Consider the following 21,867-nt stretch of genomic DNA (forward strand, 5'->3'; position numbering starts at 1 on the left):
GATCTTTGGAAAAACACCTGGTGACTGAGTGCAAATATTTTCTTGATTTATTTATTAATTATAAACACCAAAGTTATGTTCAATGTTTCATGTGCTTTATACTATTGCAATTTGATTACTGAGCTTAATTTGAATATGATTTGATTCGTATTGAATCAGTTTTATCTTTGAAATAAATAACTCACGAAATTATGTTTTAAGCCACTAAAATGAGTTTCAGGCTGGGCAATGTGTACTTAGTTTCCCTGACTTTGTTCTTTGAACCTGTCCTGGTGGGGGCAGATTCCTATTCGTGATTTTGCAGGTTTAGTTAATGCTCGAAGTTGAATAAGGGATCGCGAATGCGAAAAGGGATATGCTAGCTGAATTACATATATAAGGTTGTAATAGTTTTTGTATGATTATTCTTTAGTTAAATTTGAAGAGTTATTGAAGATTATGGATTAATTCCTTGTGGGTTAAGAGCTAAGTTTGATCAATGCTAATAAGTAATTCTAGTTAACAGCTCGTTAAGAATGGGCTGTTACAATGAGTGCTTCACTAAGCACAGAAAGGAACAAAATAGTAATGGAGGTGGAAACCAAGTGAGGTTTAACCAGTCTGGAGGTCAAAATTCAAAGCCTGGAGGGGCACAAAACAATCAAGAGAACTATAATAAGCCTGCAAATGATAACAATAACCCGAATAAGGCTCCTGGAAAATTGTACATGATGAATCAGAATGAGGATGAACGATCTGCCGATATAGATTCTGGTACTTTTTCTATTAACTCCGCGCAAGTTAAGCATTATTTAATTCGTGGTGACTTGTTCTTTTGTTTCGTCATCTGTTGTGAAAATTCTAAAGTTAGTAGTTTTAGTGAAATAGGAATTTTGAGGATAGAATTCGTCGAAAGAGAATTTTGGTGAGTTATTCCCTAAGGTGAGTTACGAGGGCGTAACTCATTTTCTTTAAGGGGGGTAGAATGCGATAGAAATTCGCGCTTTTTACCTATTTTATGGCATTTTTATGCATTTTTATGCTTATTTTAGCAAATTTTACAAGTTGATGCAAAGCAAATAGATTCTCCGCATAAGAAAATGTGTTCATGAGTAACACAAACAGCTTTGAGTTGGCAAAAGAGTGCACATAGGTGGCACAAGTACTTCTCTAGTAAGAATAAGTTAAAAGCTTTTGGGGAAAATGTGGGAAATTTCGTGTCATGTTTCGGGACGAAACTTCTTTTAAGAGGGGTAGATAGTAATCCCCCGTATATTTATAAATTTTATTAATATATTTTAACGTATATTATTTATATTTAAATAGAATTTATGAATTTTAGTAATAATATACAATTAACGTATATTTATTTTATTTTAATTACGTTCTAAATATTTAACGATTTATGAAATCAAAAGTTTTGAATTTTACTTTGAAAAGAATTCGAATTCAGAAAACAATCCGAATCGATTTTTGATTCATACACTCAAACCCAAATCCTAATCCTAGCCCAATTTTGGAAAAGCCCCAAATGGATAAAATCCAAAATTGACTCACAAGTTTCACTCCTCTCAAACCCACATACAATTCACGTAAAACCAAAACCAAAACCCTCTCCTTGCTTCAGTTCCACGTGAAGTGTGTTGCTTCCCCTCTCCTTGCTTCAGGCCGCCGTCAACCACCTCGCCTGACCGCCGCCTACTTTCCTCCTCCATCATCCGGTAACTCTCCTCTCCTCTTTCGCCCTCCTCCTTCATTGCGGTTTCAATTTCTTTTCTTTCCTTTTAATCGTTGTTGTTTGCCCAGCCATACAACCACCGCGAGTTCTTCCTCGCCGCCAGCACAGCCGCCGCGAAAGCTTCACCGCCTCGCCGTCGCACGGTAGCCGTCCCTTCTCTCCTTTATCTCTTTCATCTTCTTGCTGTCTTTCTTCCTCCCTTCTCGGTTGTTCTATTGATCCTCTCTCACTCGTTTCTGTTTATTGCGGCAGCCACACTCAACTGCCCGTGCGCCACCGTGCCTCAGCTCGCCTCCGGTCCGCCGTCGCGCCTGTGCTCCGCCGGCCAGCCGCTTCTCTTCTCTTTTTTTTGGTTAATCCCTTGAAACCCCTACGTGAATTAAGTATTTGAAATTATGTATTAATTAAGTTTTAACACATAATTCTTGAATTTAAATTATATGTTTTTAGGATTTAATTTGAATTTTCAGATTTACATATTATGTCTAAATAATGAATTTAACTACGTTCTTATAATTTAAATTATGTTTCTTGAATCTAAATTATAAGTTTTATGATTTAATTATGAATTTCAGAATTATAGGTTTGCATAATTAAATTATTAATTTTCAGATTTTGTAATTGAATTGAAATAAGAGTTTTAATCATTTAAAGCATGAATTTTAAGGTTTTAATGGCTTTAATCATAATAGAATGATTATATATTATTAAAGCTATTATTTTTATGATTTTAAGAACGTTGATTATGTTTTGTGGACGTTTGAAATTATTTTATATTGCTGAAAATTTTAAAAGGGATGTTTTATTGGAGTTTAGAACGATTTGGGATCATTAGTTTAATAGTTATTATGCTTGGAGGTTATTTAGTTAAGTTTTGATATTGGGGATGGTTCAAAATGTGTTTAGGGTGTATTTAGAGTACTTTAGTATTGCTGTAAATTGTTGGAAATTGATTGGGAAATTTTATTGGTTGTTTTTAGGCGGAGAATTCTTTGTAGGCGACTTTTGAATTCGTTAAAGTGGCCTATCAGTTTGTTTACACAAGGTACGTACATACCTGTGTGCTTGAAATGTGTGTGATTTGTTGAAACCATGTTGAAATTGTTGATGAACTTGGTTATGATGAAAGTGCATGTTTAATATTGTTGGATGGACATGTTGAGCATATATATTTCGTTATGAGAATTATAACATGTTAGTATGGATTATTGATGCAAGCATGTCAGTTGGGAACTTTATTTTATATACATTAATTCAGATCGATTGTTCATTGTTCCCTTCTAGCTTCTCACTACTTTATGAGGGCCGAGGACCTTGTTTAGTAAGTTGAAACCTTATACCCATATAGAGGGGTGATCAGTATTAAAGGAAAGGTTGGGTTTAATTGGAATGAGTCTTGATTGATACCTTTGTGATCACTTACTTAATTCCAACATAAAAACAGTCGTGAATAAATGTTGTTGAGTCACAACAGAGTTTAATTTATAAATCATGTAAAGTGAAACTGAGTAGCAATAGCTTTAGACTGTGCACGTCTAAAGTGACGGACAATCAGGAGTTGGGGTCATGGGTCGCCTATGGCTTTTTCTAGGGCCGGATTGATCACCGGTTCTATTTCAGTCAAAAGTCCCTCGATATCGCAGGTCATTGGGGTTTACGGAGTCGCGCCCGTACCTCGTCTGCCTTAGTGAAGAAGTTTCTAGTAGCAACTCGGTCCATTGACTATTTCAATTAAAATAATGTTATTGTTATAAAAGTCTAGTCCAGTCTAGCCTAGTCTAGTCAATTGTGGTCTTCAAATTAATACTCCCTCCATCCCGGAATATTTGACCTGTTTTCCTTATCCGGTCGTCCCTTAATATATACTTGACCTGTTTCTAAAAATGGAAATATTCTAACAATATTATATTATTTCTCACTCCACCCCTATTAACCCACCTACCCCCTACTCCATACAAAAAATAATTAAAAATTCAACCCCTACTCTCCCCCAACCCCACCTCTTAACCCACCTCCCACTAACTACATTAAAATAATACCCCACTATCAACTACTACGTAGAAAAAACCCTTATTGCAGCGGGCTTTTAGACCCCTGTTGCAGCGTACATCGTATGCTGCAACTGGGGGGCCTGCAACAAGTCTGAACTTGTTGCAGCGTACATGTTCGCTGCAAAAAGTGATTTGTTGCAGCGGGCTTTTAGATGTACGCTGCAACAAGTGCCAAAAAATTGGCAAAATTTTGGACTTGTTGCAGCGTACATATAAAAGCCCGCTGCAACAGACCCAACTTTTTGCAGCGTACATTTATTTGTACGCTGCAACAAGTCTGAATTACTCAATTTTTTGCAGCGTACATTTATTTGTACGCTGCAACAAGTCTGAATTTTTGCGAAATTTTTTTCCCTTGTTGCAGCGTACAACATATATGTACGCTGCAAAAAAGCACTTTTGGCGGGAAAATTCTAATTTTGTTTAGGGATACCTAGAGTGCCTTGCACCAAATATAGAAACCTGTCAAAACAATAATAGAATAACGCAACCTGTATAACAAATATAAAAACAACAACTGGAGTTTTGTATATATCCCAAAACCAAAAGTGCACATACCGATACATTTAAATACATTTACGTTCCAATTTCAAAGTACGCATACATTTTAACATAAAAGATTGTTCTATAACATCTAAACCAACACGATCAAGCGCCATCAGGTCAATAATAAATACTTGGTGGTAAAAAACTTCGCCCATTGCTCACGAACCACATCAATTTCCTCACTAGCATAAGGCGCAGTCCTCGGAGTATAGACCTTACAAAAACAAAAAATTGATGGAGCATATATTAGATCGATTAAATGCAAATGAAATGTCACATTTTAACATTCAAGCAACTAATGACAATGTATTAATAGTCTAGAATACGAATCAATTAGTTACTTAATTACCTCATCTAGCCGGCCTTCATAGTCATGTTGTAACGTGACTATCTCTAACATGAACTTCATAACGTAATAGCCACACTCAGTTCCGCCGATTTGTTGAGCACACTGATTAAGAAACATAATACTTTATCTTGCAAGGCCAATAATTAATAAAAACAAAGCAAAAAGCTAATTAAGAAACATGTTATACCTCTATATGAATGGGTTTACACGACTTAAAACTCGTTTTATTCGGACAATGCCCACCATTGCACTTGTACACTTGGTATGCCCTAGAAAATTAACGAAACATGGGTACTCATGAATATGATTTTGGCTTAGGTTTCTTAAAGACTAATGTAATTTGTAAGCAAAAGAACTTACAAACTCAAGATTCCCCATGCATAATCTGTTCGACGTGGATCTCTAGCAGAATCGAAAATATATACATAACCTCTACGTAGGTCCATCACGTATAAATTCCAATGATTTCTGTATAATTTATAAATGATATATTAAATATTTAATAACAATAATAATTAATATTTTATATGAAACTTATATAATATAACACACTTACTCTTGATTATATGGGATTAAAAACCAATTAGTTAGGTTAGGATTACCCATCTTCTCCTTTTCAATTTCAGCTTGGAAAATGTTTTTCAAATACATTGTTGGCGCTCCAGGGTCGGCCTTGATTCTAGTGCTTGACATAATCTCGGGACAAATGAACGAAATCCGAGACATTTCAAATGATTTGGCATGATCGTGCAATAAACACCTACAAAATAAACAAGATTACACTATTAAGATCGATAAAGAGAAAAAACTTCAAAGAAATAATAGTTTTATTAACAACAATAAAACATTTAATTACAATATGTAGACTTGGATCGCTGAAATGTTTAAGCACGCCCCGCGAAGGAACTCTCCTATATCAGACGCAGTTATGTATGTTTCTTGATCAAAATCCGAGTGCCAAACTGAGGCCGCCAATGGGATGGTAGTATTATCATATATATCATCAGGCGCCGAAGTCATGATAAACTGCAAGTATTTGCATGACGGGCCAAGACCTTGAATTGCATCGTGTACAAGTCCCGCTTTCTTGCTTTTGGTGGTTGATTCTTGTGTTTTACGATCACAACTACCCACGACCTCTAAGTTGGACTTAGGCTTAGAATTCGACTTCTTTGGATGCGAAAATTCCTATAACAATAGTCAATTAACATTAGTCATATAATAAGAATCAAATGAGTCATTAGGTTCTTTAGTTCAAAGTTGGGAGCGAAAATGTCATTTTAGCTCAATATATGACCTATAACGACCCAACGAGCCATAAATGTGCATAAATAGGTTCGAATGAGTTTTAGAAACTTAAAACTATGCATATTAGTCGTGTAATAAGAATCAAATGAGTCCTTAGGTTCTTTAGTTCAAAGTTGGGAGCGAAAATGTCATTTTAGGTCTATATATGACCTATAACGACCCAACGAGCCATAAATGTGCATAATTAGGTTCGAATGAGTTTTAGAAACTTAAAACTATGCATATTAGTCATGTAATAGGATTAAAATGAGTGTTTAGGTTCTTTAGTTCAAAGTTGGGAGCGGAAATGTCATTTTAGCTCTATATATGACATATAACGACCCAACGAGCCATAAATGTGCATGAATAGGTTCGAATGAGTTTTAGAAACTTAAAACTATGCATATTAGTCATGTAATAAGAATAAAATGAGTCATTAGGTTCTTTAGTTCAAAGTTGGGAGCGAAAATGTCATTTTAGCTCTATATATGACCTATAACGACCCAACGAGCCATAAATGTGCATAAATAGGTTGGAATGAGTTTTAGAAACTTAAAACTATGCATATTAGTCATGTAATAGGATTAAAATGAGTGTTTAGGTTCTTTAGTTCAAAGTTGGGAGCGAAAATGTCATTTTAGCTCTATATATGACCTATAACGACCCAACGAGCCTTAAATGTGCATAAATAGGTTGGAATGAGTTTTAGAAACTTAAAACTATGCATATTAGTCATGTAATAGGATTAAAATGAGTGTTTAGGTTCTTTAGTTCAAAGTTGGGAGCGAAAATGTCATTTTAGCTCTATATATGACCTTTAACGACCCAACGAGCCTTAAATGTGCATAAATAGGTTCGAATGAGTTTTAGAAACTTAAAACTATGCATATTAGTCATGTAATAGGATTAAAATGAGTGTTTAGGTTCTTTAGTTCAAAGTTGGGAGCGAAAATGTCATTTTAGCTCTATATATGACCTTTAACGACCCAACGAGCCTTAAATGTGCATAAATAGGTTCGAATGAGTTTTAGAAACTTAAAACTATGCATATTAGTCATGTAATAAGAATCAAATGAGTCCTTAGCTTCTTTAGTTCAAATTTGGGAGCGAAAATGTCATTTTAGCTCAATATATGACCTATAACGACCCAACGAGCCTTAAATGTGCATAAATAGGTTCGAATGAGTTTTAGAAACTTAAAACTATGCATATTAGTCGTGTAATAAGAATCAAATGAGTCCTTAGGTTCTTTAGTTCAAAGTTGGGAGCGAAAATGTCATTTTAGGTTAATATATGACCTATAACGACCCAACGAGCCTTAAATGTGCATAATTAGGTTCGAATGAGTTTTAGAAACTTAAAACTATGCATATTAGTCGTGTAATAAGAATCAAATGAGTCCTTAGGTTCTTTAGTTCAAAGTTGGGAGCGAAAATGTCATTTTAGGTTCGAATGAGTTTTAGAGGGTTTACCTTGGATGGTAAGTCTGTTGTCTTCTTTTGGGCCGCTAACACCGTTGTCTTTTTCTTGGAGCTACCATCCCTCTCTTTAGAAACATTAGACTTGGACTTCTTTTTAGGAGGTGAAATACAATCCTTTAAAATTCAACAAAAACAAGAGTAGGTAAGATGTCGAATGTGCTTGCGTGAACATATACATTCTAAACAATAAAACATATATACCTCGCCGTCTTCGAAAATCACTAAGTGTATGGGCCATTGCACAAAACTACCCAGAGCACCGCCTAAGTTAGTGAAACCATCTCCCGTAGGTACCGGAAGAATATCATCAACATGTCCGTCGTAAACAAAATCAACTTGGACTTTATAGTGACCAGGCTTCATCGATGTAAAATGTTGGGGCAATGCACCATCTGAGGGTTGTACCATACCATCCGCCACGACAATGTTGTTGCCTGAAACTTTCTCCTCAAGGGCAAGACGACATGGAGTCCTTTCCTTCATAAACAAAGGTTTCAATGCAACTTTGTAAGTGATACAGATTATTAAGTAAATGTCAACTAAAAACATAAAAGGATCAAGCAACTATGTTAAAAAAGAGTGACTACGTCGTACCTTTAGCTCGCGTGGTTGCGGCACTAAGATGTGACGAGTGGTTCTTGTAGCACTAACATCAAGGTCAACTCTGGCAGAATCATTTAAGTGGAGGTCATCAGGTATCGGGGTAGAAATGGAGTTTAGTTGTCCTGTTTTTAACAAGGTGCTTAGTTGCTTTTGGAGGGCCTCTGCCACCCTCTTCTCTACCCTTTTCTCTAATTCACCTTCAAACTCCTTTTTCACAGAAGCTCTGATTGATTCGTAATTTTCTGATGAAGCTTCACCATGGTCACTTCTACTATGTCGAATACACGGACCGAAAGCCTTTTTGATACCAACCATGCCACCTGTTCCCTTGACACGCCCACGATGATCTTTTTTCCCTATAGCTTTAGTGAGGGCATCCTCACCCTGTTCGAAAGAAAGATTTCCTTTTTCCTCTTCTGCGATGTACTCTAACTGCCAATTAGGAAAGTAAAATTACTTTATATTCTCTAATCAAAGCAAGTAAATATTAATTAATTATCGCTACTTACAGCTTTTGTTGCGATTTCAACAACTTCTGAATCGTTCGGGTCAATTTCCCACTTTCCCTCTTTATTTTGTACTTGATGGGCCAAAATCCACTCCTTTGATCTGTATTTTCTAACTCTATTAACATTTGAGGTCACTGATGAGTTCACCGAGGAGCTACTCGAGATAGGTAAAGCTGCATCTGGTGGAAGTCGTCCATCCTTTATCCAATCTAGTCGCTTTCTATTATAACCCTTTTGGCCGGTGCGATGTGGGTTCTTGTTGCATGATGCACTTTTCCTCGCCTTTTCACTACGAAGCTGTCAAAGACAACATAAAAAGATGGAAATAAATGTTTTTTCTGATAACTTTTTGTCCTAGAACCAATGTCAGTTTGCTACATGAAAAACTCTTTAAGGACAAGTTAAAGAAATATTATCATTACCAATGACTCTGGCAGGAAATAATGTTTAACAAAAGTCTTCCAATCATCCTCTGTGATATGGTTGTAGACATCCCAAGGCATCTTGTTTGTTTGATTTTTTGGCTTCTTTTCCTTCATAGTTATCCATCGGCGCACCAACTTGCTCTTGAAACAACTAAATCGTTTCGCCACACAAGAATGAAAATATTTCTCCCTCGAATGATTAGAATCATCAGTAATGTGGAACATAAGCTGTTAATAATTAAAAAAAGTTAAATTATAAAAATAGTATTTAAATCAAATTAAATAATCCCTAAAATATACAAATCAAGTTAATATCCAATGCTTACCTTAGTCTCCTCCCAAAACCCCTTCTTGATTTGCTCATCTACCTTTGGATATAATGGGACGTTAATATTAATTCTAGTAGCACAACTCCCAACTTGCTTCCCGTATTCATGAGACCATTGTCCATCGGGGACATTATATACATTATACTCAAGGAACATAGGCTTAGCGACTTTAACACCTTTTGACGGACCACGGCCTTTAATGGTCTTTGTAATCGTACTAACATCTTGTGATTCGTCACGCGTTGTGGGAGTCTTGCCACCTTCTGATTCATGCCTAACAACAATTTGGTTTTCATTCATCGTACCTATGTTGTTCCTGCATCAAGTAAAACATACAGAAGAGTGGTTACAAAATGTGCGCGCAGCAGCAAATCAGTGCTCTAGCATACAGAAGGATATCAGATCAGTGCAGATATCACAGATCAGATCAGCACTGATCAGTGCAGATCAGATCAGCACTGATCTGCACTGATCAGATCAGCACAGATCAGCACAGATCAGTGCTGATCAGATCTGCACTGATCAGTGCTGATCTGATCTGTGATATCTGCACTTCTCTGTTCTGCACTGATCTGATCAGCACTGAACTGTGCTGATCTGATCTGCACTGATCAGTGTAGATCAGATCAGCACAGATCAGTGCTGATCAGATCAGCACAGATCAGTGCAGAACAGATCAGCACAGATCAGTGCAGAACAGATCAGCACAGATCAGTGCTGATCTGATCTGCACAGATCAGTGCAGAACAGATCAGCACAGATCAGTGCAGAACAGATCAGCACAGATCAGTGCTGATCTGATCTGCAGTGATCTGTGCTGACCTGATCTGCAATGTTCCCCCCTTGTTGATTTTGTTCGAATTATAACAATATGACTGTTGCATCTGCAGCTTGAGACAGGTAGTCAGGTAAGTCCATTTTTTTAAAGTGAAACCATAGAGGAACAATTGACACTATTTTAACCAAATATTTGGTTAATAAAATTTCATCAAGGATTTGCAGATGCTAGTTTTATGGCAGTCAGGAGAGATAAATCAAGGTCAATTTTGAAACAACAGCAACTAACAGTACCACTCCCCACCAATTTTAAGTCTCTAGTTTGTGCAAAGGGGATCATGCAAAAGAGATGGCACTAATTGAAGAATGAACGAGAAATTTAAGTGTAAATATGTCAAAGCTCAACATAATGGAAAATCAATAAGAACAGCATAGAGAGAAAGAAATTTAGGGGCTGTTTGGTTCCCCAGACTTCCCCCTGGACTTGGATTCCCCCAAATTTCTATCAGTCTCTCATTGGTCAATGACTCAATGGTCACCACCATCATCCCAAATCAATCCACCCCACCCCACCATCACCTCACCACCACTATCACCGTCACCTCACTAGTCACCACTAAAGCAACTCTCACTTCCACCCACCATGGATACATCACCAGAAAAACCAACCTTCACATCCCTTCCTTGATCCATTTCACCCCTTTTCCCTCTTTTTATTCCTCTCCGCTTTTTGTTAGGGACCAAAACATCGCTTTACAATGTAATTGAACAATTGATAGAATACTAAGTTGACACATGCTCCGGCCTTCAAAGAATCAAATCATATCAAAGAATTTGAACTCTATAGCAGCAACAAGCCAACAAGCATGAAAAATTATATATGTGGAATGCACTGATCTGTGCAGATCTGATCAGCATAGATCAGTGCTGATCAGATCAGCACTGATCTGTGCTGATCTGTTCTGCACTGATCAGATCTGCAGAACAGATCAGCACAGATCAGTGCTGATCTGATCTGCACTGATCTGTGCAGATCAGATCAGCACAGATCAGTGCAGAACAGATCAACACAGATCAGTGCTACCCTCATCTGATCTGCATTGATCTGCATGTGCTGATCTGATCTGCAATGTTCTTTGTCATTCTTGGTGTGTTTGTTGAGGCAATATGAGAATGCAGGGCAGCTAACTCATTCTATAAACAAGTTCTATTAATCTAGTATAGTACGGAGTAGTATGTAAGTTAGATCGTAAAATGAAATTATGTAATTGAGTTTCACTTAAACTCAAGCAACAATCATTAAGAAACTTAATGAGGAAATCTGACAATCTCACTTCTCTTATATCATGAAATCATATACTCATATGAGATAAGTCTAGAAAACACCACTTATGCTAAAATGAGGCATTTTCGCTCCCAGCTATGAACTAACGAACATAAGGACTCATTTTAACCTTTTAAATGATTAATATGATTAATTTTAACTTTCCAAGACTCGATCCGATCTATTTATTCACATTAGAGACTTGTTTGGTCGTTGTGGTTCATATTTATGATAAAATGAGGCATTTTTGCTCCCAACTATGAACTAAAGAACCTAAGAACTCATTTTTAGGCTAATATGACACTTTCGCTCCCAACTTTGAACTAACAAACCTAAACACTCATTTTAATCCTTTTAAATGATTAATATGATTAGTTTTAACTTTCCTAGACTCAATCCAATCAATTTATGCCATTTGAGACTTGTTTGGTCGTTATGGTTCATATTTATGCTAAAATAAGACATTTTCGCTCCCAACTTTGAACTAAAGAACCTAAACACTCATTTTAATCCTATTACATGACTAATATGCATAGTTTTAAGTTTCTAAAACTCATTCCAACCTATTTATGCACATTTAAGGCTCGTTGGGTCGTTAAAGGTCATATATAGAGCTAAAATGACATTTCCGCTCCCAACTTTGAACTAAAGAACCTAAACACTCATTTTAATCCTATTACATGACTAATATGCATAGTTTTAAGTTTCTAAAACTCATTCGAACCTATTTATGCACATTTAAGGCTCGTTGGGTCGTTAAAGGTCATATATAGAGCTAAAATGACATTTTCGCTCCCAACTTTGAACTAAAGAACCTAAACACTCATTTTAATCCTATTACATGACTAATATGCATAGTTTTAAGTTTCTAAAACTCATTCCAACCTATTTATGCACATTTATGGCTCGTTGGGTCGTTATAGGTCATATATAGAGCTAAAATGACATTTTCGCTCCCAACTTTGAACTAAAGAACCTAATGACTCATTTTATTCTTATTACATGACTAATATGCATAGTTTTAAGTTTCTAAAACTCATTCGAACCTATTCATGCACATTTATGGCTCGTTGGGTCGTTATATGTCATATATAGAGCTAAAATGACATTTTCGCTCCCAACTTTGAACTAAAGAACCTAAACACTCATTTTAATCCTTTTAAATGATTAATATGATTAGTTTTAACTTACCTAGACTCAATTCAATCAATTTATGCCATTTGAGACTTGTTTGGTAGTTATGGTTCATATTTATGCTAATTTAGTCAACTAAGGTCAATTTAGGTCAATTTATTCAACTAAGGTCAATTTAAGCCCGCTCGTTTTGATTTAGGTCATTCTAGCTCAAGATTAGGAGACATGTTAATTAGCGCAACACTAGGAGAAAACGCACAACTCACCAAAAGTAAATACGTGCTTTATTTTCCGATTCTGAGAACTTCTGAAAAGACACAAATCACCGAAAGCTTCTGAAAATTTCTGACTCGGGGATCTCAAGTCATCTGCACAGAAAGTTAGAAAACTTTGGTCAGGAACAAAAGTAAGATGTGGAAGTACAGTAAGAATTAAAGAAAGCTAGAAAAGTATAATCATGAACACAATGGAAGTATAAAATAAGAATTAAAGATGTGGAAGTACAAACTACACCTTCCTAAATGCTAGAAAAGATACATTTAATCTGATATTCAGTTAGCTAGAATTACCTATTCCCAGAAGCCAACTCATCTTATTCATTTACGGTTTACAACCCAAATTCCTTCCCTATGATCTGTGCGCATATGATTAGTATTATTTGCATCTTCCTCCTCCGGTAACGGTTGAACAGCCGTTGGTAACAGGGGTGTTTCATCGTACTTGTCATACTCATCTTCATCCACAACATCATCAATACCCAGAATATTTCTCTTGCCTTGGGCAACTGCACGCCATATAGGATCAACATTGTCTACCACATAGAAAATTTGCTTAGCTTGTGATGCTAGAATGAATGGCTCGTCACTATCACTTAATCGATCAAAGTTAACCAATGTTAAACCAGGAAAAATTTCATCTTGTTTCACCCCATTATGGTTGTTGGCCCACTTGCACCGGAATACAGGGATCGTAAATTTGTTGTAATCAAGCTCCCATATTTCTTCGATAACACCATAATATGATTGTGTCGCATCAACCGGTCTTCTATCCTTGGCGCTTGCAAAGACCCTAGATGCTGCAACATGCTTCACTCCACTATTCTGCACCACACTCTTTTCATCTTGTCTTCTAGTGTAGAATGTGAACCCATTGATATCATACCCTTCATAAGACAGAACACATAGTCGAGGACCTCGAGCTAACCACTGGACCATTTCAGAAACATCTAGATTTTTTTTCATTTCCTCGGCTACTTCCTTCTTAAACCAATCAACAAATGTGCGATTATGTTCTTGCATCAACGCTCTTTCCTTCAACTTAGGATTCTTTTGTTGCAATTCTAGCAAATGCTTATCTATGTAAGGATTGACCTCGGTAAGATGCTGCAACACACAAAGATGTGCCTTATTCTTCCTTTCAGATGGAGGCGAGATCACATTTTTACCAATTACCCCATGCCCTTCAAGCCTCCCTGCATGACGAGATTTTGGAAGACCTATTTGCTCAAGCCTTGTTAAGAATTCAGCTACATATTGAGATATCTCTTCCTCAAGGACTCCCCGAATGATACTACCCTCCGGCCTTGCCCGATTCTTTGTTTTGTCCTTTAAATGCCCAAAAAATCTCTCAAAAGGATACATCCATCTTAAGAACACCGGACCACATAACTTGATTTCTCGAACTAAATGGACAATTAAGTGCACCATAATATCAAAGAAAGATGGTGGAAAGTACATTTCAAATCGACACAAAGTTTCAACAATATCATTGTGCAAAGAATCTAATTTCTCCGGATCAATCACTTTAGCACATATAGAATTGAAAAACACACAAAGTTTTGTTATAACATGTCTCACGTGTTTCGGCAATATCCCACGAAGTGCAATTGGCAAAAACACATTAATCATTACATGGCAATCATGAGACTTCATACCAACCAACCTAAGGTCCGAGAGAGATACTAGGCGCTTTACATTCGACGAATATCCCGAGGGAACCTTAATTCCATGTAAGCACTCACAAAACTGCTTCTTCTCCTTTCTTGACATTGTGTAACACGCTGGAGGCAGATAAGTCTTAGTACCACCCGCACCAGATTTTTCAACAGGCCACAAATCTGGTCGAATATTCCTCTTTTTCATATCTTTCCGCACATTCTCATTGTCCTTAGTCTTTCCAGGCATGTTTAGCAAAGTCCCAATGATAGCATCGCACACATTTTTCTCAATGTGCATTACATCGAGACAATGCCTAACCGACAAATCTCTCCAGTAGGGAAGATCCCATAATGGAGATACTTTCTTCCACAAAACACCCTTTTTAGACTTGGACTTGTAGCACTTGCCGTATTTGGTTTCAACATTTTTTATTCGTTCATAAACCTGTGATCCTGTCAAAGGCGTACGAGCTACTCTTTCCTCGGTGAACCCATTGAATTCTTTCTTCTTCTTACGATAAGGGTGATATCGACTGAGGTGCTTCCTGAAATCTGGGTAAACATTTTTCTTGAAATTATGCAACCATGTGGGCTTCATGTCCTCTTCACATATAGGGCATGCTTGTTCTCCTTTGGTTTTGTATCCAGACAAGTTTCCATATGCCGGAAAATCATTTATGGTACAAAAAACCATAGCTCGCAATGTAAAGCTTGAATTGGTGTGTGCATCGAACATTGAAACACCTTCATTCCACAATAATTTCAAATCATCTATGAGTGGAGCCAGGTACACATCTATGTCATTTCCAGGTTGCTTAGGCCCCGAGATGAGGAGTGATAACATGATATGCTTCCGCTTCATACACAGCCATGGAGGAAGATTATAAATTGCTAGAAGAACCGGCCATGTGCTATGTTGACTGCTTAGAGTTCCATATGGATTCACACCATCTGCACATAAAGCAAGCCTTAGATTTCTAACCTCCTTACCAAATTCAGGATATTTCTTATCAATATTTCTCCATTGAACAGAATCTGCAGGATGTCGAAGGAGTCCATCTTTCTTCCTCACTTCCGCATGCCACCTTAAGTTTTTTGCTTGTTTCTTCAATGAAAACATACGCTCAAACCTAGGTATGATTGGAAGATACCACAAAGACTTAGCAGGCGGGCCCCTCTTAGCTGAATTTGCCCCTTTGCGTTTGTAACGAGATGCGCCGCATGTTGGACACTCATCCAAATGTTCATGCTCTTTTCTGTAAAGGATACAATCATTTGGGCAAGCATCTATCTTGTCGACCTCTAAGCCTAAGGGACACATCAATTTCCTGGCATAATAGGTAGAGGTGGGGATATCATTCCCTTCCGGCAAAAATTCACCTACCCACTCCAATAAGGTGTCAAAGTGTTCATCTCTCCAACCACCTTTACATTTGAGGTTGTAAAGTATTGACACACATTCCAACTTGCTGAATTTTGTACAACCGGGATACAATGGAGTTTCAGCAGCCTTTGATACTTGTTCGAACATCTGAGGTCGTTCGTCCAAGTGATCTTTCAGCCCATCCATCATCTCATTTATTTCATCATCTTCTTCCTCATCATCATCCGTCTCATTATTCTCATAAATATCATCATCACTCTCATTACTCTGAACATCAAATTGATGGACACTAGAACTTGGACGATCAGGTATTGTTTCACCATGCCAAAACCAAACATGGTAATCTTGCTTAAACCCACGGCGAAATAAATGATCCTCAATTTCATCAATGTCACCTAACCGCTTGATATTGTTACAATCACGGCAGGGACAATAGATTTTTTCGGCTTTTGTACTCCGTTGGTGTGCTAAAGCACATCTAATGAACTCTGCGACCCCACTCAAGTATTCTGCCGTAGTATGGTCACCATACATCCAACGACGACTCATTACTAATAACAACAACAAAAGGTTCCACACATAAACACATATATTAAGAAGTCACAAAATCATTAAGAAGTTCCGCAAATCTTTGGTTACATCATTTAAGTTTATCAATGCTTCACTGAAGTGATATTAGAAGTCCAAAAACAGTCATAATAAGTAAAACGGAATGGATACTTAAGCATAGAATACTAATGTACACGTTTTATTATTACACTTACTATACTTATCCAAATTTTATTTATCGTAAAAATGATATGCACTTACTGTACTATTGATTTCAACTTTCAAAAGAGGAAAAGAGAAATTTTATGAAGATAATTAGATATATCAATACCTTATGCAATTGTTGAAATTCGAACAAGCACGATGATAGATTATGCTGGCAGTACGATCATCGCCCCTCTCTTCAACCATATGCGTATCTACCCATCTTCACAATTAACTGCAAATAAAAGAAATAATTGAAAAACAGCCAAAAAAATCAAAATAAAAACGAAAATCAAAACGAAAATCAAAACGAAAATCAAAACGAAAATCAAAACGAAAATCAAACGAAAATAGTTCGAGGGCCAAATTCAGATATTTCTCATAGAATGCATGTAACAGGAAATTAACTATCTACCACATCACCACATAGCAATCACATTATTCAAGTTATTGGCATTATCGCAGCATTCAAGTGCGGAACTAAGTGCTTACGTAACCTCGGGGAAGGAAGAAGGGTAATGCCAGAATAAAATCCTGTAACCTCGGGGAAGGAAGAAGGGAACTAAGGGCCTGATACTACTGATCTAAGTGATGTATTCAACACTTTGAGCATACTTGGAAATTAAAAAAATTAAAAAAAAAAAAAGGTAATCCAAAAGCCTCTTGGAAATCAGCAAAATAACATCCAAACAACAGTCTGAAGGGGTGAGTAGCAGTCAGCAACAGCCTTAGCCCATTCCCCATTACTTGGAAACATAGTGGCTGTGTGCTTTTTAAAGAAATAGATCTATACTCGGAAACATAGCAATCCCCATTTACTTCGTTGAGTCGTTAAGTTTCAAAAACGAAAATCAAAACGAAAATCAAAACGAAAATCAAAAACGAAAATCAAAAACAATAATCAAAACGAAAATCAAAAAATAAAATTGAACCCTAATCTGAAAACGAAAATAAAAAACGAAAATAAAAATTGAACACACCATACCACCGGAACCACGACGCCGAGCAACCACCGGAACCACGACGCGACGGGGAGATGCTGAACCACGGAACCAAGACAGCGACGCAGGGCTGAACCACGGAACCACGGAACCAAGACAGCGAAGCAGGGTTGAACCACGACGCGACGGGGAGATGAGCAACCAACGGAACCAAGACAGCGACGCGAGCTGAGCAACTCTTGGGTTCGACGGCGACGCGAGCTGAGTTCGACGGCGACGCGAGCTGAGTTCGACGGCGACCTTGGATAAGCTTGGAGCTATAGCAGAGAAGGAACAGAGATATGATTGAGCGCGGTTTGTACGTACGTTGCAACTAGGAAAGTAAAAATTTTAATTTGAAACGCGGACTTGTTGCAGCGGGCATTAACATGTACGCTGCAATAACTAAGGTTTGTTGCTGCGGGCTTTTATTTTGTACGCTGCAACAAACGCATTTGTTGCGAACAACTAAAATGTACGCTGCGATAACCCTTTAAAGGGTTTGACCCGCGTTGACCGACTGGTTGTTGAAGCGTATTTATACTTGTACGCTGCAACAAGGGGGCTGCAACAGGGGTTTTTTCTACTAGTGTACCTATTAAATTAAATAAGTCAATTCAGGTCCCATAAACTTTGTGCCGCTCAAACCGGGTCGAGTATTCCGGGACGGAGGGAGTATGTTCTGTTTGCCCTTACTTATGTTTCATTAGCATCATATTAGGATTGTTCGTTTAATAGAATCATGTTAGGATTATTATTGTGTTAGTATGTAGTACTCAGCTTTGCTGATTACGTGCTTTGTTTGTGTGTGTTGATCATGGCTTATGCCTTATTGATCATGTGATGACCCATTTTGGTGAGCAGTCTCTAAGAATCAATAAGCATTGTCCATCTACAGGTTTGAAGATGATGCATCATTGGGATCGGGATTAGAGAGCTTGTATTTATTTTGTTTTGCTAAGTAACTTGGTTTGTTAATTTGGACTTTAAACTTGTCGTACTATTTATATTTCCTTATTTTCGTTGATTGGTTTTTGGGATTAAACCTGTAATCGATTATTTATAAACCTAAAGTTAATTTTATGTTTTCCGCTGTAAAATTCTGAATAAGCCGTTACGTTTTCACACGGGCGATAACGCCTTGATAATTCTCTACATTTTATATTAAAAGGTTATTTTAGAAAAGAGAGAATTGTCGGGGTGCTACAGTCGGAGTTTTCTATAAAGATGGACGCATAGAAAATGTTAGCCGACTAGAATAGTAGTTCTGTTTCTTGAACTATGTGGACATGGAAATGTCGCAATCATTTGCATAAATACTTACTTTGGGAAGACTAGTATCGGACAGACCTATGAAACTTTACTGTAAGAGATGAAAATCTTTCATAAGTAAATTTCATTAAAATTATTAGACACTAATCCTCAATACCTGAGTGATTTGAGATTACTTGTTTGAGAACTGCTTACTTTGACGTTGTCAACCGTCGCACCGTAAAAGGAGGCTATAAAGGCATTGCTCGGGTAATCACTTATCAAATGAAGTCTAATCTCAAGATCGCAAGATTGGGATTGTCCTCCCAAAAATCGGGATGAGATGCTGAAAGTTGTACAAGGCCACTCGAAGAGCTAGAAACTGTAAAATGCATGGCCGTGCTCAGATGAATCATAGGCTATGATTATCTGTTTATTTGATCAGTTGAACTATGAAAGCGAGAAACACCTCTGGACATAATAAGGATGATAACTCTTACCTTATGTTCAAGAGCAAGCATCGAGTGACAAAGGAATTAGGAAATGCACACTTGTCCCTAAGGACAAGTGGGAGACTGAAGGAAATAATGCCCTTGGTCCAAGTATGCATTTAATGGTAAGTCTAATGCGGTTTAATATTAATTATACAAGTTAATAATTCAGTGAGATCAAGTGAACTGTATGCCTAGCTAGAGGCCGCTTCAGTTCAAGTGATCCACAGCTTACTCTTGACTGAACCCGTAGGGTCACACAATGTTAGGTTATGATTCATATGACAAAACATAAATCATGCGGAAAAACCATAAAGCCAGGAAAGCATATTATTTACACATAATCATTTAGCATAGTTTAGACGCATACACTTTGTTGCGTGCCCTCCCTAGCTGCGCCCGAACCGAACAAGAACAAGTCTTTAGGACTCCAAGTGTCGTCCCTCCGTAGATAGTCCACAGCACGTCCGGATCCGCCTTAAGCTTGACCAACTAGAATCTCCCTTAAGGTAGCTTAGGAATTTCGGCTATAATGGTGCAAGTGTATGGCTGGTTTTTTTCTTCAAAATCTTACCTTTAGAATACTTCAATTGTCTCTATAAATTATGACCCTAGGCACCTATTTATAGAGGTATGGAAAAGGAACTGGAATCCTATTAGGATACGAATTAATTAAACTAGAATCCTAATATAACTCTTATTTAATTAATTTATCCTTTTAGGATTAGGAATTTAATCATATATCGAAACATGATAGCTTTAGGATTCGTATAGCACACAAACACACACACGCACGCACAGCAGCCCACGAGGGGCGCCATGCGCGCGCACAGCCCGCGAGCTCGCAGCCCATTGCCACGAGGCCCACACGCTGCCGCAGCCTTGGCGCGCGCTGGGCCTGCCTTGCGGTGGGCCTGGCGCAGCCTTGGCTGGTGCGTTGTGGCGCGCTGGCTTGCTGGGCGATGGCCCGGCTTCGTGTTGGGCCTTCGTCTGGCAGGCCTCGTCCGATGCTAATTCGTACGATACGCTTCCGATTAAATTCCCGATTCCGGAATTTATTTCCGATACGAACAACATTTAATATTTCCGATTCCAGAATTAATTTCCGTTTCGAACAAATATTTAATATTTCCGTTTCCGGAATTATTTTCCGATTCCGATAATATTTCTGATTCTGACAATATTTCCGTTTCCGGCAATATTTCCGATTCCGGTAATATTTCCATTTCCGATAATATTTTCCGATACGTACCATGTTTCCGTTTCCGGCAACATCTACGACTTGGATAATATTTATATTTCCGATACGATCCATATTTCCGTTTCCGGCAATATCATCGTTTCCGGAGTATTCATTTCTTGCTTGTGACGATCTCAGCTCCCACTGAAACCAAGATCCGTCGATTCCGAATATCCATAGATGGAGTATTTAATGCCATTAAATACTTGATCCGTTTACGTACTATTTGTGTGACCCTACGGGTTCAGTCAAGAGTTAGTTGTGGATTAATATCATTAATTCCACTTGAACTGAAGCGGCCTCTAGCTAGGCATTCAGCTCACTTGATCTCACTGAATTATTAACTTGTTAATTAATACTGAACCGCATTTATTAGACTTAATATTATATGCATACTTGGACCAAGGGCATTATTTCCTTCAGTCTCCCACTTGTCCTTAGGGACAAGTGTGCATTACCTAATTCCTTTGTCGCTCGATGCTTGCTCTTGAACATAAGGTAAGAGTTGTCATCCTTATTATGTCCAGAGGTGTTTCTCGGTTTCAGAGTTCAACTGATCAAATAAACAGATAATCATAGCCTATGATTCATCCGAGCACGGCCATGCATTTTACAGTTTCTAGCTCTCCGAGTGGCCTTGTACAACTTTTAAGCATCTCATCCCGATTTATGGGAGGACAATCCCAATCTTGCGATCTTGAGATTAGACTTCGTTTGATAGGTGATTACCTGAGCGTTGCCTTTATAGCCTCCTTTTACGATGCGACGGTTGGTCAACGTCAAAGTAACCAGTTCTCAAACAAGTAATCTCAAATCACTCAGGTATTGAGGATTTAGTGTGTAATAATTTTAATGAAATTTACTTATGACAGATTTTCATCTCTTACAGTAAAGTTTCATAGGTCTGTCCGATACTAGTCTTCCCAAAGTACGTATCTATGCAAATGGTTATGACATTGCCATGTCCACATAGTCCAAGAAACAGAACTACTAGTCATCTTGCATTCTAGTCGTCTAACGTTTTCCATGCGTCCAATTTAATAGAAAACTCCGACCAGGGACCATTTTCAACTTTTGACATTCAAGTTCACTTGATAGACATTTCTTAGTCACAGGACTGGTCCTGACAGTCTATCTTGAATATTTCGTCAAATTGAAGGGACTCATCATTTAATACTAAACCAAGATTAAATGGAATATGAAAATACATTTCATATATGATAAATGTTCAACCCCAATGTTTTACAACCATGGGCCTCAAACCCATCTTTAAAACAGTTAGTGGAATTCAAAACTATGC

At 37.6% G+C, this 21,867-nt stretch overlaps 2 protein-coding genes across 2 annotated transcripts; both read right to left on the minus strand.

Moving 5' to 3' along the window:
- Positions 1 to 4,273: 4,273 nt before the first annotated feature.
- Positions 4,274 to 5,844, minus strand: LOC130470438 (uncharacterized). The gene is made up of 6 exons (XM_056840573.1): positions 5,520 to 5,844; positions 5,220 to 5,423; positions 5,024 to 5,131; positions 4,851 to 4,932; positions 4,664 to 4,765; positions 4,274 to 4,528 (listed from the first exon to the last, which is right to left on the minus strand). The coding sequence occupies exons 1-6, from the start codon at positions 5,681 to 5,683 to the stop codon at positions 4,427 to 4,429; spliced, it is 762 nt and encodes a 253-aa protein (XP_056696551.1). The 5' UTR covers positions 5,684 to 5,844; the 3' UTR covers positions 4,274 to 4,426.
- A 1,548-nt stretch (positions 5,845 to 7,392) lies between these two features.
- Positions 7,393 to 18,154, minus strand: LOC130469860 (uncharacterized). The gene is made up of 9 exons (XM_056839374.1): positions 17,586 to 18,154; positions 16,733 to 16,840; positions 12,799 to 12,900; positions 9,295 to 9,613; positions 8,966 to 9,196; positions 8,544 to 8,840; positions 8,026 to 8,466; positions 7,633 to 7,908; positions 7,393 to 7,545 (listed from the first exon to the last, which is right to left on the minus strand). The coding sequence occupies exons 4-9, from the start codon at positions 9,595 to 9,597 to the stop codon at positions 7,393 to 7,395; spliced, it is 1,701 nt and encodes a 566-aa protein (XP_056695352.1). The 5' UTR covers positions 9,598 to 9,613; positions 12,799 to 12,900; positions 16,733 to 16,840; positions 17,586 to 18,154.
- Positions 18,155 to 21,867: the final 3,713 nt, after the last annotated feature.

Source organism: Spinacia oleracea, chromosome 3, assembly GCF_020520425.1.
Source record: "Spinacia oleracea cultivar Varoflay chromosome 3, BTI_SOV_V1, whole genome shotgun sequence".
Taxonomy (NCBI): domain Eukaryota; kingdom Viridiplantae; phylum Streptophyta; class Magnoliopsida; order Caryophyllales; family Amaranthaceae; genus Spinacia; species Spinacia oleracea.

Coding starts and splice junctions, on each gene's coding strand:
- LOC130469860 (XM_056839374.1), bottom strand. CDS start 9,597: ATGAATGAAAACCAAATTGTTGTTAGGCATGAATCAGAAGGTGGCAAG. Junction 7,909..8,025: donor CGCAACCACGCGAGCTAAAG/GTACGACGTAGT, acceptor TTGTTTATGAAG/GAAAGGACTCCATGTCGTCT. Junction 7,546..7,632: donor TGATTTTCGAAGACGGCGAG/GTATATATGTTT, acceptor TGAATTTTAAAG/GATTGTATTTCACCTCCTAA.
- LOC130470438 (XM_056840573.1), bottom strand. CDS start 5,683: ATGACTTCGGCGCCTGATGATATATATGATAATACTACCATCCCATTG. Junction 5,424..5,519: donor GCGATCCAAGTCTACATATT/GTAATTAAATGT, acceptor TTTATTTTGTAG/GTGTTTATTGCACGATCATG. Junction 4,529..4,663: donor ATGAAGGCCGGCTAGATGAG/GTAATTAAGTAA, acceptor TGTTTTTGTAAG/GTCTATACTCCGAGGACTGC.